This window comes from Sciurus carolinensis, chromosome 3 (assembly GCF_902686445.1).
Source record: "Sciurus carolinensis chromosome 3, mSciCar1.2, whole genome shotgun sequence".
NCBI lineage: Eukaryota > Metazoa > Chordata > Mammalia > Rodentia > Sciuridae > Sciurus > Sciurus carolinensis.
The window spans coordinates 80930173-80948769 of NC_062215.1; the positions used below are offsets into that span (position 1 = coordinate 80930173).

The following is an 18597-nucleotide window of genomic DNA, read 5'->3' on the forward strand; positions in this document are numbered from 1 at the left end:
CTCTGGGCGTGGAGGGTAGGTGTAGAGAGCAACCTGGGCATTTTCATAGAGGCAAAGACAAAATGAATCTGAGAAACTATATACTAGGTTCTTAGTTATGAGTAACAAAAAGCTACAATGAATGATCTAGACTGAGAAGGAATTAACTGAAAAAATATTACATGATTAAAGAGAAACAGCTTGAAGAATAGGCAGAGATAAGAGCAGGTACACAAAGTAACTGCAGGACCCAAGTCATGCCACACGGTCTGTTTTCTGTCCTACTGCTGCCTGGATGCTACAGTCACAAACCACCTGTTTCTGATGCAGCTGCCTCTGGAATCTGGAAAGGAGGCCACCACTTCCACTATTTCTGCTCCTTCATTTTATTAATTGATACCTGGTTCAGGGTCTGGTCAGTTATATCTGATTGATCTAACCCAGGTCACAGCTCTCTCTGCCTTGGCTGCAGGGAAGGCACTTCTGCTTTTCTGATGGGAAGGAATCTCAGCAACCCACCAGGAATTGAATGGTACGGTTTCTAAATGGGAAGTCTAGATGCTGAGCAGTTCCAAGAAACCAATAAGGTTCACTTTTTCTCCTCGTGAAATTGCAGATAAGAATAATGAATCCAAAGGAGAATGGCTTCCTTCTCAAGGACTTGTGGCCAAGGCAAGTCAATTTCATCTTCTGTGACTGAAAGGAGCACTGTTGAGCAATCTCAAGGTGGTTATCTGCTCGGGGAGGTAAGGGTGCCATGGGGTGCTAGGTTGCCTACAGCATGCTTCTTCCCACATTAGGAATTCAAACAAAAGCACAGCTGCTTCCTCTGGAACTTGTGTGTCTCCTGAGGGCTGTCCTAGTTTGTGGCTGACTACATACTAACACTATTTCTTGTGTTGGGCATTTTCACTGCAAGGTCAGACAGATGAATTAATAAGAGGCTGTATGTGTAATAATTCTGACTTACTTGCAAACCTAACTGCATGAGGATCACCCAGATTCCTTGCCCCATATAAGCCCACTGAATCACAATCTTCCCTGGTGGGTGGGGGGGATAACAAGAAAATACAAAAAGGGATGTAGGATTTTCAGGTCTAGAAATAACTGTAATGTGTCTACATTTTCATACTATTTGGAAGACAATACTTTGACAATCTCCTCTACAGTGCATCTTACCTCCTTTCTAAGAGGGACCTGGAGAGCTGAGGGAGCAGCTCAGTAGTAGTGTTTGCTTAGCATGTCTAAAGCCCCAGTTGGCCCCAGTACTAGGGAGGTGGGGGGAAAGACCTGGCCACACTTGTCTTGTGTCCTGTGTAGTTTCTGAAACCCAACAGACTTGTTCGTTTGCAGTGCTAGAGCTCAAATGCAGGGCCTGGCACATGCTAGGCAAGCACTCTACCACTGAGTTACATCCCCAGTTCCCCAAGTTGTAATTCATGATGAGCCATGGGTACTTAAAGGCACACAGATGTTGTCTCCACCTGACAATATTATGAGAGTAGCCCTGAAAATGGCTTGTTATGGTGTCCTCCAGAATCTCCTGTCAGTGCAGGAATGTTGAGAGGCAAAATGATTAGATCAAGCACTGTAACCTAATCAGTCCAAACTAGTTTGTATGTGTGGGTGGGATTGTAGGAAGATGCAGTGTGGCTGCAGCAACTGGGTCACTGGGGGTGTGCCCTGGCAGGGTGCAACATCTCTGAGGCCCTTTCACCCTCTGTGCTTCCTTGCTGACATGAAGGAAGCAACTTCCCTCCACTATACCCTTCCACCATGAAGTGCTGCTGCCTCACCTTAGACTCAGAGCAATGGAGTATAGAGATTGAGACCTCAAAACCATAAGCCCCAAATAAACTTCTCCTGTAAGTTGTTCATTTCATGTCAGGTATTTTTGTCACAGTGATGCAAAAGCTGACTAAAACAGTATCTACCGGACAGCCTCCTTAGAGGGGTGTTGCAGGGTTGGACCACTTCCCAAAGTCTGAGTTTGCTCTTTGGAAATTCTGTCTACTCCAAAGGGGCCTACCTGGGCTCAGGATATGGGGTTAGCCCTTATCCCTGCTGCTGTTTGGTAGCAAGCTTTTCACAGAGGATACACAAATGTCTCACGTGTACAGAGCACCATGCCAGTTACCTTATTCTTACCCTTTTATGAATTAGGCAGCATTACTTTCAGTTATCTCATGAAATAGGATAAATCTAAGTGGCATTGGTGGAATTTGATCCAGACTAAATTTATGAAAAAATTAATTTATGGATAAATAAGGTCCATTTTTTTGATATTTTGACTCGTTTTACATTTAACTGCCCAAACTAAAAACTTCAATACAGCAATGATTAACCACCACTGCAGACTAGAAGAGCCCAAGGCTTCTATTTACCTGTAGTGATCTGCTTGGCTTCCTGCCCCTGCTGCCTTCTAACCTTCATGACATCACTTAAGCTACTTGTCGGCTGTGCTCTTAGCGTAAGAGTCTGAGGAACACTTCATGTGCAAATGAGCCTGGGGATGCTGTTGCCCTGGCCTTGCATCTTCTGGAAAGACTCCGTCACATCTGTGGACCAAGCAAGGATTAACAAAGTACTGTCACAAATGAATTATAAAAATACGGGGGAATTATTTAATGATACAGGAAAATAACACGTTCTGAAACAAGTTGGTTACAAGTAGTAGGCAGAGGATGACTTTACTTGATAAAATATTAAAATGTATGAACATGCATACAAAACCTGGAATGTTACATATGAAAGTATCAACATTATAATTTCTGTCCAGTGATTAAATATTCTTCCCTTCGCTTTTGTATTTTTTTAAACATAATTATTTCTGAAATGAACAAACAAATGGCACTGAGGAATGAAAGTTACTAAATGGTAGGAGTTAGGAATCTAAGAAGCCAGTCAGAAGCCCAGCAGTCAAGGTCTGAAACACAAGAGATCCAGCCAGGGTGACAGTAGCCAAGCCTAGAGGCGGAACATTGTTCTTTCCTTTTCCTACTGTAATGTTGTTTATCTAACCGTTTCTTCTCCACTTGATATTCTCTGCATAATTACATTTAATGAGACTATGAATATTAACTGGCGCAACAGCAGAAGGCTGCTAGCAACTTTGGTTTTGAATTGCTATAAAATGTAACTACTTTGTAGTTATGTACTACACAAAACACTAGAAATGAAGTGTTCCTATGACAAATATCCCAACTTACTAAATTGCTGATTGCTATTTTTTCTGATCTCAGTTCATTTTCAGTTTTCAGTGCAAATGTATCTTTTCTTTCAAGGATCTGGAAGAGGTAATTTTTTCCTCACAAAGAAACTAACAATGTATGCTGGGTTATGTCTCATGACTTGGTTTTGAATCTATTGATAGTTGGCCTTATCTTCTAAGTTCTCTGCAGAGTTGGAAGGGCTTATTAAACTCCAAATCACCTTGCAATAAATTGAAATGAGGATTACCTTTATTTATTTATTTATTTTTTAAAAAAGGCCTTAGCTAAGTTACGAAATGAAAGAACAGAATATTACATTTCTACTGCTGTGAGGTTCACAATCTCAATTTTCTCCCTCTCTCCACAATGAGAAGATTGCTTAGGGGCACTTCATTCAAGTAATAATGGCAAATAACAACTGGAGAAAGGCTCATCATTTTAAAATTGGGAATATATAAAAGCAATGTTTTTACCTAAAGTGTTTCTTAGGTATCTGCTGAACATGGTCAACATTTTCAGAAGGGGTTCCAAAATATGGTTAAAGTTCAAGAAACAAAACTAAAAAATAAACCCAAACTACTTTCCATATCACTACCACTGGATCAGCATACTAAAGTTCCTTTCTATAGCAACCAAGCATAGCAATCCATACAATAAAAATCTTCACATACCAAAAAGTACAAGAATTATATTAAAACAATTATATAATTATTTTTGTGTGGTACTTAAAATTAAAATACAATTTTATCACAGTAGAGCTCAAAAAGAATCTAAGGCTACAAAAATTCCTTTGTTAGAGAAAGAAAAAAACTTTCAGAACAAAGTTACTCAAGATGAAAGGAAACTATCTTAGTGAGAGAACTGCCGGCTGTCCGTTGATTTCTTGCTAATATTTTTGAAGATTCTGGACTTCTCAACTTTCTTGGTTTTCTGATAGCCAAATCCACCGCCGCCACCTCTCTTTTTACGCTTGCCCTCACTGCTGTTCACATCTACAAGTGAAATGTTAAGGAACTCAAGCAACAAAGGTGATGAATCGCAATCTAACATCTACAGAGAGAAAAACCAGTGTGCACAGCATTGTCCCTATACTCTTCTTCCCCCGCAATGAAAACGTGGACATGGAATTGTGGGACAAATCTGCTGAAGACTAGGAGTGGAAAAGTACCTGTGGAGGTATAATTTTTAAAACAGAATGTAACAGTCTTGTAAATGACTTCACACAATGAAATTCAAGACAAGTAACAAGGAGCTACCAGGACAAAAAGAACACATTAAAAAGTATACCCTGTATCACAACAACTGACTTTCACTTCTGTTCAAAGCTGATACAGGAATGTGTAGCCAGGTGAAGGAGCTATTTTCCCTGTCCCGATTCAGTGTGTACTCATTACGGCAGACATTTACTCAATGTCTACAATGGGGACAGCGACCCAACAAGGTTTTCTAGTCCCTCAGGAACTACTGCCTTAACAGTAAAGAACAAGCCTTGCCTCAGCTGGTTCAGTTTCTCTGCTGAAAATATGATGACAAAACACATATTATAATATGCAGCAAAATCAATTGGAAGTATTATTCCCTTTGTCTTTTACCCTGAACACTTTTTTTTTTTTTCTTTTACAAACTTACCTTGTTCTTGTTTAAGACCCTTGAAAGACTCTAAGAGGCTTAAAACTCTGACCTGGGCAACCACCTGATGTCTGCTCTTCTACCTCTGTGCTTCTGGAATGCACAACTACTTCTGCCTTTCACTGTCACTCAAATTCCTTTGTCTTTTTGAAGTTTAAGTCCCAAGTTGTCTTGTTCCTGTGACCCCATTCTAACGGTTAACCCCTGTTCACTCCCTTTCTCTAGCACAGACAAGTAGACAATGACCAGGACAAACACCCAAGTCTCTGGTCAGTTGCCAGAGTACACATGGAGCCCAATGTCCCTTAGTTCCAGGATGACTTAAAAAAAAGGATACTCAGATCAACAAAAGGAGGCACCTTGAAACCAAATGACAGGGCAACCTGAGGCAAATTTAAGTTATTAACATCAAAGATCTGTTTCAGAGAATGAGAATCATATGCTCGTATGTAGGACTTGTATGCTTCCTGAGCTGACTTATGAAGAAAGTAGTTCTTTTCAATCAATTTTTCAAGCTGAAATAGAAAGAAACATTGGCTTTAATAAAATAAAAAAGCAAATCTCAACTCTTAGAACAAAGTCATCCTACAAAAGACAATTTTTTAATATATTTGCTCTAGGCTTTGGATTACTTGTAAAATCATACTGTGGGAAGAACATGCTGAAGTTCTCATAGCTATGGACTGAGAGGAGCAAGAGCATCGCAGTGGGGAACTGGACAGCAGGCAACCTCAACAACTGCATGCCCAGGCCCCCATCTTACACAGGGCAGTCTCAGAGCACGGGGACAACACAATAAAGGTTACCATTTACTCAGAAATACAAGAGGGGAGAGGAAGCATACCTGAGACTGAATGTCAGAAATTTTGGACCAGGAAAAGTCAAATTCATTTAATGGAACCTAGAAAACAACAGAAATATAAAGATTATTAAACCAGAATGATCAATACTTACATTTTTGGATGAATGAAGAAAGTGTAAAGTGTTCCAAAAACAGTGAGGGAAGTGACAGAATCAGGCAGCCATAGTTTCAATGTAGCTAATAAGTAATAAAGACAGAGAAGGATGCCCTGTGGAATTCCCTCAGAACAGAGAGCAAACCTTGGTTTCTCTAGTCTCTCCATGTCAATGGAAAGCTCCACATTTGCTCTGCTGAGTTCCCATGAACCATGCTAGGGGCCCTTCACTTCTTTTTTCCTAAAAGATTAAGGTGAGGAACTGAACAGGATAATGAGCTTAATGAAGCACTTTTCTCTAGGGATCTCTATCATCCTGATTATTTGAAGCAGTCTGAAATTTTTAGTTAAAAGGACCATCAGCCCTTTCCCTCCATGTAAGGAGAGGGGCTCTAATATCATCCTGCTCTGTGACCCTGTGACACCAGTCATCACAATGACCACATACTTCCACAAGAGGAATCTGTTGTCAGTTATAAAATGAAAAAGCACAAGACCTATGCTAGGTACAGCGGGGGGTGGGGAATTGGTGCCCAAGTACTAGACTCTGCTTTCAGAAAACTTGCTTTTCAGTACTGTGGAAGAGACAGATAAATGAGTTCTTGTGCTGTGGGAACACACAGGGCAGGAAACCAGACAGCTTCTCAAAAGAGACAGCAATAGCTGAAACCACAGCATTCTAGAAAATTAGTAAAAGAGTTTCTAGAGAAAGTGTACAAAGGTTACAGGGCAATTACATGAAACTACACCAAGTTTCAGGAAGAGGAACACTACCAGGCAAGACTGTGCTAGGCAGACAAAGAGGCAAGTGTCATAGAAGAGAAGACCTGACATGTATCCACAGGTCTAAAAACAAGCCACTTATGGTTTTGATGGTTTTTGTTCTGGTAGGATGGAATGAAGCTAGATCTGGTTGGTTGGGATGGAGTGGGAGGTAAGGAGGAAAAATAGAAACTATATTCCCCAAAAGGCAGACGGAGGAAAGGCTGCAGGCGGTAGTCACCCTGAAAGCAGTTTAAGAGAATGGGTTGAGGGTTGAGGTTATATTTTATAGTGACAGATTTCAGATAGTAAAGTGCTAACTATAAGGGAGACTGAAGACCAGCAGATGAGAACAAGGAACACAAAGCAGGAGGCAGCAGAGGCAGGCATGAATGAGGATCTCTACTGCTTCACATGAGGCAAAAAGGAAAGATACCAGGATGCAGGGGTATAGAGAAGACTGTAGGAGGGAGGCAGGAGAAAGATGATTAGGTGTGAGGGAAACTACAATGGTGGAAGAGTTTTAAACAGGACTTCAGGGAATGGTCAGAGGAGAAACAGACGTAAGAGGCACTGTTGAGCAACACAGCTAGAGGGCTGATCCATGCGGTAGATCCTTCCATCTACACTTCCTGGGTTGGAAGTATGTAAAATTGTATTTTTTTAACCTTTTGAACAATTGCAGTAACAGGATTGCTCTGACTTAAAATTTCTGTGATACATTTAGAGGTATCATGTACTTGCTTACAATCCCCACCAAGAGGACTCGGTTCCCAACCTAAAATCCATTCCGCACTCCATAAAATTTATTTTTCCTAAGCAAAGATCTTTACCTTGGATTGTTTCAAGTAACGAAGGAAACCCAATTCTTCTGGGCGCAAAATGAGCAAGGCATGCCCTCTTCCATTTAGACCTCTGGCTGTTCTACCCACACGATGAATATATTCCTTGGGTAGAGAAAGAAAAACTTTGTTATGGCACTGACTTCCACACGTGACTGTTAGCCATGTGGCTGCATTCTGAGTATGTGACTTCCTTTAGATATCTGTTGCTCTTATCACCCCAAGTATCTAACATTTCTAATTTAAGACCATGAATGCCTTTCAAATTCTCATTGGGATTCACAAAGCCCTAACCATTTAACACTAGAGAAGTACTGTGGTGTCAGGACAGTAGGGCTAAACCTCATATGAAATGAGGTGCTTCTTGGGAACGTGTAGAGTAAGCGCACTGCTTCTCATAAAGTCATTCTGAAGACACCCTGAGAATGTAGTTACCTTAGGGTCATCTGGAGGGTCATACTGAACAATCCAGTCAACTTCAGGAATATCCAACCCTCTTGCTGCCACATCTGTACACAATAATATCCCTGAATCTGCATTGCAGAACTGGAAGAATGTGGTGGTACGCTTATTTTGCTTCTGCCTTCCCTAGAATCAAATAAAAAACATTCATTAGAGCTGGAATTCTGAGTTGCTGCTGGGAAGTCTAGATGCAACAACCCTGACCTGGAGGTGCCATTCTACTTTATTTCAAGCTCAATCTCTGGATTGTGTTTTCCTTCTCCAATAGGAGGGGAATGGTGTCCGTTACTTCTTTGTAAACCATGCCCTTCCACACCAGCAGACTTCCCTCCATACAGGATCAATCAGCTAAGAGTAACTGAACTATTTATGTTTCAAGGAAAGAGCAATACCTCCATTCCTATGAGTTATAGAAAAAAAAGAGTATAACCTGTTTTTTGTTTTTGTTTTTTTCCTTTATAGCGCTGGAGATGGAACCCAGGAACACCCACATGCTAGGCAAGTGCTCTACAACTGAGTTACATCCCCAGCAACTTTAAATCAATTTTTAATAAGCTCATCAGTCACTTACATGAATGGCCAAGACAGGTAAATCGATGTAGTTCAGCAACTCGTAGTGGTATTTTACAGACTTACAAGATGAAAAGAAGACCATGAGTTTCTTCTTTCGATTCTTCTTAAGGAAGGTAAAGAGCAGAAGAAATCTCTTTTCAGAGGGACAAACAACATATCCCTACAAGTGGTTCAGATAAAGATACAAATTAACCAAGTGAACTTTTAGCATCATGAGCCAATACTGATTGTTAGCACTGAGAAAAAGCACATAAACTGCACAGCCTTTCTGACAGCACTTTAAAACAAAATCAACTAAAAGTTTTCACGCTTCATCCAATTACAAGGAATATTCTACTTATCAAAAATCTCAACCTTAAATTCCTGTTTTCATCAAGTGTTTGCATGTCACCTTTTATAGTTATACATCTCAAAGTCCGTATTTCCTTCACCTAGCTCACCTTGTATCCTATGGAGATTATTAAAAACCTTTAAAAAAACAACAAAAAAACTGCATTTAAAATGGATGGTGATTAAAAATGTTTGCCATGTGACAAGAAGTTATCAACAACTAGAGAGAAAACTAATTTACTGAGACTTCATGGTATTTTATACCAGGAGGGTCAGATACCAAATTTCACTATATTTGAATTAAAAGTTCATTAACCCATTTGGTTTCTGGATGATTTCTAATACAAGGAAATACCAAATAAGATACTTGAAGTTTCAGGTTATTTATTTAAAAAGTACCTGCTCAAGACCATCCACTGTTGCATTAGCTTTATCATCATCAACACCAACATACAATGGTTCTTTTTTCAAAGAAATCCTTGCCAGGTCTTCAACTTTCCGAGTTTGTGTGGCAGAAAAGAGCATGGTCTGTCTGCGTGCTGAAACAGACACACGTAAAATAACTCAAATCTTCCAGGGCATCTCTGTAATTGCTTCATAATTACAAAGACTTAAAGTGGAAATATCAGTAATAGGAGATGTGCTGTCACTTATGACTTCTACTGATACTACAAAGGGTAAGAGGACATACTGCAAACTTTAGTCTGTAAATTTGATAGCTAAGACGAAATGGACAAATTCTTTGAAAGACAAGTTATTCCAGCTCACTTAAGAAGAAAAGCTGAACTGTTGATAGATAGTAAAAACCCTCACCAGTCATTACTTTACTTGTAATATCCCAAAATTGTAAATAGAAACATTTATCAACAGGTGAATGGATAAACTGGTATATTCACGTAATGGAATGCTACTGAGGAAGAAAAAGTCAAACTGATTCATATAATAGCATATAAGAATCTCAACAGAATTTTCTGGGTGCAAGAAACCAGATCCCAAAGAGTACACAGTGCATGATTCCACTTATACTTCTTAGAAAATGCAAGCTGATTTAGTGACAGAAAGCAGATTAACAGTCACCAGGGGGAGAAGTTACATGTGTGAGGAGGGAAGGAGGGAGGGACTGCAAGGGGTATAAGGAAACCTGAGAGTGAAAGACATGTTCATTATCTTGATTGCAGTGATAGTTTCCAAGAATAAACATGTCAGAGTATAAAACACTGTGGATTTTAAGTACGGACTGTTTATTAAGCCAAGTGTATATTTTGATAATCCTTTACATGATTTATTAACACACGGTCTTATTTGATATAACCAGTTTACATATGATATTGCAAGACTACAACCAAGGCAAGTACATGTCGGATATTAATACAGAAGGTAACAAGACTATGGCTACCTGGAAGACATTAGATAAGGTAAGAATAAATAAGATGGCAGGGGGAAGGCATGAGACTTATGTTAACACTGTTTCACTTGCCTTATAACTTCTGAAACAGCAAAAACTATTATATGAATTGGTATTAAGTTTGATGCATGTATTCCAAATTATCTCTAAGAATGACTGGCACAAGTAGGTCATATAGCCACAGTAAAATTCTGGTATTAATATCATAATATTCCTATGGGAACAACCATCTCTGACTTCTACTATGAAAGCCACATGTAGATGCAATCTACTTACTTGGCAGAAGTTTAATAATTTGCTTTAATTCTTCTTCAAACCCAACATCTAAGATACGATCAGCCTCATCGATAACCAGACATTGTAGGTTTTTATACATAAAACCTGGGGTATTCTAACAAAAAGGAAAAGAAAAACTGTCAGTTGTCAAACGTTTGTCAAATGTTAATAAGAGGCACTATATAATAATGCTCTACCTGCATATGGTCCAGGAGCCGGCCTGGTGTTGCCACAATGATGTTGATACCATTAGCAAGTTTCTGTGCTTCAGCAGATCTGTTACTGCCACCCATGATCAACCCATATGTGTGAACGTGGTGAGTCATCAGCTCCTTAAGAACACCGAAAGTCTGCATGGCCAACTCTCTAGTAGGTGAGAGAATAAGGGCTCCTGTTCCTGAAAAGCAAAAAAAAGTAAGACAGTAAAAGTCACCACAGGTGTCTAAAACCCACAGCAAACTTGCAGTGCTATAATGGCAGAAACTGATCAAAAGCTTACCATTCCTGGGCATGAACTTTAACTTAACAATGAGTTCAATCACAGGGATGAGAAATGCGAGGGTTTTACCACTTCCCGTTTTTGCAGCTGCTAAAAGATCCCTAAATGTTAAAAAGAGAAAGACAACATTCAATTTACTCATTAAAAAAATATTTATTGTCTACCCACCACATACTAAGCACACATTTTAGGTACTAAGCTAAACCATGCAGACAGACCCGGTTCCTGCCTTCCCCACTGATGAATCAACCATCTTGGTTACATGCTTACCTCTATAAGAACTATGTTATAGAAAAGAAATGAACAGTATTCTTCAAATATTAACAAATAATGCTTTCAATACAGGCTAGATATATCAAAATCAACAGAACATACTCATATTCTTTACAATCTCACAGTCCTAAAAATAGACACTTATGTCCAAGCATCAATGTTATCATACCTGCCTTCCAGAAGTGGCCTAATACTTTTATGTTGAATTTCAGTCATGTTCGTGAAGCCCATTTCTTTTATTGCCTTCAGAGTGTTTTCATTGACAAGATTAGTTAGAGAAGCAAATGAAGTATCCTCAAAAGCTCCTAAGCAGAAGACAATTTATCATTAGCAAACTTACTTCTTTAAAAGTTAAGACTGCCATTTATAATTGCCTATAGTTTTATTTAGAAGATCTCTTTATAGTAAAAAATATATTAGGCTCCAATCGTTCTATGTGATAATACAAAGGAAAAAACCCTATATATATTTTTAAGACTCTCCATTGATGAAGGCTATGTGATTTAAAGTCTAGTTCCACACTGTAGTAAGAGGCAGAGAGGAGGAATAATCAAGGTACCTTATATAAAATGAAAATGCCAAGGTGGGGGAGGGGAGAGTCCAGAAGAAGTCTGATATAAAAAGTGAAAATATTAAGCATTAATAAACATTATGTCTGAGTCCACCAAAAAAGCAGTCAACCAAAAAGACAACTGAGAAGAGTCAGATGCAGATACAATGTTAGAATGATCCCACATATCAAGTGGTGTGGTGGTTCTCAGCAGGGATGGCATCAGATACATGTTGGGGAGCTCCCCACACTGCCATGAGCAAGTATAAATCTGGGAGTCTCAGTCTTGGCACTACTGATGCTCCCCAACTTATGACAGATGACTCAACTTACAATTTTTCAACTTTACAACAGCGTGAAAGCACACGTATACGACCATTCTGGTTTTCACTCAGTATGATATTTCCATAAATTACAAGAAAAAATTACAAAACAGGGTTTATAAGAGTTCAGAGCATGTTTAATGAAGACTAAGTGATAATGTTAAGTATATTAAATGCATTTTTGATTCATATTTTCAACTTAGAGTAAGTTATTGGGATACAGTCCCATCTAAGAAACATCTGAAGTGACATCGTGAAGAGTCCTGGGCAAGTTTATGTAGTCTAAGTAACGATGTGAAGTGTATTAAATGCATTTTTTTTGCAGGGTACTGGGTACTGAACTCACGGGCACTCGACCACTCAGCCACATCCCCAGCCCTATTTTTAATTTTATTTAGAGACAGGGTCTCACTGAGTTGCTTAGCATCTTGCTTTTGCTGAAGCTAGCTTTGAACTCATGATCCTCCTGCCTCAGCCTCCAGAGCCACTTGGATTACAGGTGTGTGCCACTGTGTCCGGCTTAAATGCATTTTTGATTTATAATTTCAACCTATAGTAAATTTATTGGGATACAGGTCCCACCTAAAGAACAGATGAACTGACACTGTGGGCTGTATAAGTCTTTCTTTTCAGCCCTGGGGATTGAAGCCAGGGTCTCATTCATACAAGGCTAGTACTCATTGAGCCACATCCTCAAACAGGATAACTCTTTGTTCTGGAAGGCTATCTTATGTATTATAAAAAGTCACACAACATTCCTGACCTCTCCCCTTTAGATGTCATAGACTGCCCCTAGATCTGACAACCATGAATGTCTCCTAGGGACAGGGTGACTGATCTTCCTGGTATGTCTGGGACAGGAGATTCCTGTGATAAAGACCTTTCAGTGCTAAGTCTGACAAACCAGGATGAGTTATTAACTCTACCTGGGAGGCAACACTGTTCTGATTGAGAACTACTGCCATAACCAGCACATTTTTTTTTTTTTTTTTAAATGTGCCAGAGATTGAATCCAGGGCCTTGCACATGCTACAGAAGTGTTCTACCACTGAGCTACACCACTGGCCAACCTTTATAATTTTAATCAAGCATGTCTGGGGTTGGACCTCAATATCTTAACAAATAAAAAAGCTCCAAACAATAGCTTATGTACTTCCTAGACAATTCTGCTTAGGAGCACTGAATTCTAATATAAACTCTTGACATTACTTAAGAACAAAAGCCAAAGGAGATTAACCTGGCAAGCCATGAATTCCCTACTCCACATGGAAGGACTTAGAAAAGGATAAACCAACAAAACATAGGATCCCAGAAGCTACAGATGTATATAAAAATGTTAGGAACAGAGAACTGAAGAACAAAAGAAGAAACAAAAGTACTGCAGCACCACAAGATAAAAAATGAAGAGGAAAAACAGCAGCAGAAAGATATATAAAGCATTTCTCAGTTACTTTTTCCAGGTAAACTAAAAGTCACAACTGAACCTTCAAGCTCATAAACCAGAGACACATTTTTTTTTTTTTTTTGGTACCAGGGACTGAAGCCAGGGGAACATTATAACTAAATCAAATCCATAGCCCCTTTCTATTTATTTATTGAGAAAGGGTCTTGCTAAGTTGCTTAGAGCCTTGCTAAACTGCTGAGGCTGGCCTTGAACTTGTGCTCCTTTTGCCTCAGCTTCTAAAGTGATGGGATTACAGGCATGTACCACTATGTCCGGCCAGAGACACATTTTTGAGAAAATGTATCTCTGAAAAATTTTCTGGAAGTTACCTGTCAGTCCCAGGGGCAGGCTGGGTATTTCACTGTCTTCTTCCTCATCAACTGGCTTTTCCACACTGTTTTCTGTTTCTTCATGAGCTTCAGTGCCTTCTTCAACTTTTACTTTTTTTGCATCTTTGGTTTTAAAAAAGAAAACAATTTTTTTTCTTAAAATAAAAATACCAAATGAGATCAAATGATTTGTGATGTAAAGAGGTATATTTTCCAAAGCCTAACATATTTGATATTAATTTATCAGAATCTCTTCTCATGAAAAAAGATGTCATTTAAGAATTCAGGATAATACTAATTGCCAACAAAGTTATTATTTTAGGCTTTTGTTTTTAAAATACCTTTTAAAATTTTTATTTATTTTTTATGCGGTGCTGAGGATTGAACCCAGTGCCTCACGCATGCTAGGCGAGCTCTCTACCACTGAGTTACACCCCCAAACCCTATTTTAGGTTTCTCAATGTACTATAACATTTCACTAAAAAACTTTATGAGTTAAACTAAATAATATAAAGACACTAGTTACAAGTTTCACACACTTCAATGGGGAAAAAAATGGCACATGTGATGAATGTAATTTTTAAAAACTTCAGAAGCACTTATGTTCCCCCCTCCTGTCATTTACCATTCATTTTCTACAAAAGCCACCTTAGTTTGAAAAATGAACAGAAAAAAACAGAGGCTGTTCATGTTCCTAGATAGTCTATAAAGCAAAGGCAATGATTTACTTAACTGGGTGACAGGAAGTAGACTGATGCTAGGTTTCAAGAAGTGGGAGAGGCTTCACATTCACAACTTTCTTAATATGGTCCAAAATGCCTTTCTTCCCATAACTCTCTTAAACATCCCTTTTGGCTCAAATGAGTTTGCTATGATGCTGGGTTTTTAACAGAAATTTATGGCACCCACTAATGCCAGTTTGAACAGAAATGACCTAGTTCAAAACTCCGGGCTCTGTAGTCCAGTACTGGCCTCTTTCCCAGTACCTTACTGAAATTCTTTTGGGAAAAGGTCAGCACTATAAGACAAAGGTCAAAAACCATGGACACTACTAGCTGCTCTATATGGCTTATCACTTTTGCTTTCCTTAGAACAGTTCTTAAAAGTTTACCCATATTGCTGGAGTTGTGGCTCAGTGGAAGAGGGCTTGCCTGGCATGTATGAGGCACTGGGTTTGATCCTCAGCATCACATATAAATAAACAAAATGAAGGTCCATTGGTAACTGAACAATATTAAAAAAAAAAAAAGTTCACCCATATGTTAAAACTCCCAATACTATGATTCAGTGTTTGAGACTAGAAATGTTACTTTCTTGAGACTCTTCAGAATGAGACTCTTGAAGTTGTTAATAATTTTACATTAGGACTGCAATTACTTTACATAAAGACTAATTCCTAATCTTCACTTTTCCCTATCTTGTTTTATTTTTTAGTAGACAATTTCTCATCATCTATAAATTTATTAGTTTGTAGACAGACAGAAAACAGTAAAATGTTAGGAAAGTTCAAAGCTCCTTTCTAAAAGAAACCTGCTCCTCAGACAAGATAAACTCATGATGTTCTAACTCAGGGTCTGACAAACTTTCTATAAAGGGTTAATAGATATTTTGGGCTTTGTGGGTCATATGGTCTCTATTACAATAAAAGCAAAGTAAACCAATGAATGGGCAATGTTGAAATCTAGTAGTTTTATTTAAAAAATTGGTGGAAAGCCAGATAGTTGACAAACCTTGTTCTATCCTGCATTGAAATCTCTGCTTGTCCACATATCATTAAAATGCAAATAACTTCACTTGAGTTTATTAAATTCAATCATTACCTTTCCTTTTCCCCATCCCTCACCATTATTTGGAAATTAACCATTCTATTTGTTCAGAACTTTTCCTATATGCTATTTTATACACTTTGCAATTGAGACTCCTTTTAAAAGGGTAGAAATGTATGACAGGAAAAAATGAGGCCAAAAAAGAGGTAAATAGGCAAACCTAAAATACTATACCATATTATGTTCTATTGATCATAAAGTCTACATAACTGCCAAAAACCAAACAAAAACCGAAACAGACAAAAAGAACATTCCTATAATTCTAAATAAATTCTTATTTAGGTGTGGGGTTCTCTTCAAAGTTAAGGAATGTAAAAACATGATGTTCTGCTGAATATTTTGATAAAAGTTAAAATATACCCACTTCTCTGGCAATAAAAGGTTTCCTTCTGTTACCAGCCTAGTCTCTGGTGTGATGAACACAGGGGAATTCTTACATATCATGTACACACAATAACAACAAAGGGAAGGGGGATGAATATGAGGAACTATTTAGATAAAATGGCTGAAGTTCAAAGAACAAAGTACCTACCAGGTCCAGCATCATTCACCATTTTTCTCTTTTTCTTCTTCTTTTTCTTTTTTGTTTCTGAATTGGGGGACTGTGTTGTTGCTTCTCCATTGGTTAATATGGTAGATTTCTGGGGGGATTTTTTAACTTTTACATTTTCTACTATTTCTTCAGACTTATCTCCATTTTGTGCTTCTGACAAGCCCACATTCACAGAATGCTTCAGGGATTTTTTAACTTTCATATTTTCCACTTTTTCTTCAGACATATCTCCATTTTGCACTTCTGGAAAGCCCACAGTCACAGAACGCTTCAGGGATTTTTTAACTTTTCTGACTTTCAGTGTTTCTTCAGGCACGTCACCATTTTGAGTTTCTGATAGGCTCACATCTGAGGCCCCTGTTTAAAAACAGAACATACGTGAGGAAAGGAGGCTTATTTCTATACATTGGAATTTCACATAAAAAATTCTATGGTTTCTGGGACTCAAATTATTTAGCTTCTTCTTGGTGTTTACTATATGAAAAGTAGGCATTCTTTAGGAAAAATGCTGGAAAATGAAAAGCTACAATGATTTCTTAACTTCAAAAGTCCTTATCTGTCTTTAAGGAGTTAGGAAAGGAAAATTTCAATGAGCTCAAATATGATGGGTATAGACAATGGCAGTTACAAGACATACATTTGAAGTATCTAGTAAGTATAACTAATTGATACATTGAAAAAAGTATTTACATGTTACTCTCCTAAGTACCACATCTGATAATTTCACAACAATCAACCCTAACTTGTCCAGACTTTAGTGAATTGAAATTTCAAGTTGATAAAACCACTATTTGTCCCAATATACATCATATACAAATACCCAAGAATGTCTTTACAAAAGTTTCCCTGTTTATATTTGGAAAAAAAAAAATGTAGGCAACACGACAGTTCATTCAAATTGTTACTTATACACAAACCAAAGAGTAATGCTAATTATACTATAGGAACTGTCAAAACACATTCCTTAAGCCCACAAACCTACTGCTTATTCCAGAACTTCTTTCAATCAATTAATGTCTACTGAAAACCAGAGACGATATGCCTCCAGTATTTCCCCCAGTGTGTGTTTGTGTATGTCGGGGTTATACCTAATATGGAACCCAAATGGTTAATACAATGACTTCATTATCTCTGGCCCACCCTCAGGAAATATGGACTTCAAATCCTAATTAAGCCACAGGGCAGTATTGAAGCTTTTTGAGCCTCAAGTTGGGAGCGACAAAAACGATATAGGACACAAGAGGCAAATCTTCACGTGTGCAGAGGACACTTTCCGAGCTGAAAATAAGGAAGCCCTGCAGTAGTGGCGAGTCAGGAGATAGGCGATGGTATCAGGAAAATTCTGCGAAGAATTTTTTTAACACTTTTGGGGGAAGAAATACAGAAATTAAGTAAAAGATGGAAAAGGAATGTGCGCAGAAAGTTCTACGTGTCTGACTGGAAACGGGAGAGAAGGGGGACAAGGTGGAGCCTGAAGGTGGTGAGGTAGTCCAAAAGGGTTAAGGTGAAATGCAAAAGGCAAGTTGAATTGGAAGCCTAGAAGTCAACCCAGCGGCCTCCTGCTCTAACTCTGCAGGGAGGGACTGATGCTCAGAGAGGTCAGGGGCGGTCCTGGGGCCACTCGGCTGGTGGAGAGCAGCGCGGGACCCGGCAGGATGCTGCCCCAGGTTGCCTGCTAGCGAATCGCGATCACACGTGCTCCCAGGTAGGGGCCGCGCCTCCCGGACCCGTGGGGACTTCCCACCCAGTGCCGCGGGCCCCGCCAGGTCGCCAGAGCGCGCCACGGCCCGCGCAGGAGCCTCCTCCGCCACCACTCAACTCACTTTGTAACTTTAGGTTTCGCTGCCTCAATTTGAGGTTCCGCTTCTCAATCTTCTTACGCAGAAGTTTCATCGGCAGGTGCGACATGATGCCGGAGAGACGCCTTTACTGCGGTGCTGAGGTACTGATCTCCACTCCTCCGAAAAGACGTAATTTCCTTTCAGGCCGCATGTGCGCAGCTCGGCTAACGGGAAATACGTCACAGGAACGCTCCAGCCCAGCGGGGCAGAAACACTTCCGGGAAGGAAGTGAGTCCAGGTGCTTGCCCGGCGGTTCAGCGCCCCCTGGGGAAGCGGAGGAATCACCCTGTGCCAAACCAGGAGGCGCATTAGGGAGGTTTGGGAGCCTCCATAGTTTGTGTTTCCCCAACGTGGTAACTGAAGAAACCAGGTCCAGTGGAGGGCACAATTAAGCATGTGCCTCCGAAAATCCTGTGGTCCTCGTGTTCAGCATATGTTTAATGTTTTTTAAACTTCTTACTTGGGCTTCCAAGTAAGGATCTCTTTTTTCGACTACAGTTATCCAACAGTTATTCACTATCTAGCTATTCTTA

General features: G+C 39.3%; 1 protein-coding gene across 1 annotated transcript; it reads right to left on the reverse strand.

The window, feature by feature from the left end:
* Nucleotides 1-2578: 2578 nt before the first annotated feature.
* Nucleotides 2579-18209, reverse strand: Ddx18 (DEAD-box helicase 18). Its single transcript, XM_047547183.1, has 14 exons — nt 18047-18209; nt 16203-16580; nt 13845-13967; nt 11368-11503; nt 10926-11026; nt 10624-10823; nt 10427-10541; nt 9145-9284; nt 8414-8575; nt 7816-7968; nt 7372-7485; nt 5665-5721; nt 5158-5335; nt 2579-4183 (listed from the first exon to the last, which is right to left on the reverse strand). The coding sequence occupies exons 1-14, from the start codon at nt 18129-18131 to the stop codon at nt 4041-4043; spliced, it is 2085 nt and encodes a 694-aa protein (XP_047403139.1). The 5' UTR covers nt 18132-18209; the 3' UTR covers nt 2579-4040.
* Nucleotides 18210-18597: the final 388 nt, after the last annotated feature.

Excerpts from the sequence above, each read along its gene's own strand:
- Ddx18 (XM_047547183.1), bottom strand. The coding sequence starts at position 18,131 with ATGTCGCACCTGCCGATGAAACTTCTGCGTAAGAAGATTGAGAAGCGG. Across the intron at positions 10,824-10,925 it reads AAAGTTCATGCCCAGGAATG|GAACAGGAGCCCTTATTCTC; the intron begins GTAAGCTTTTGA and ends TTTGCTTTTCAG. Across the intron at positions 5,336-5,664 it reads TTTCTGACATTCAGTCTCAG|CTTGAAAAATTGATTGAAAA; the intron begins GTATGCTTCCTC and ends TTTCTATTTCAG.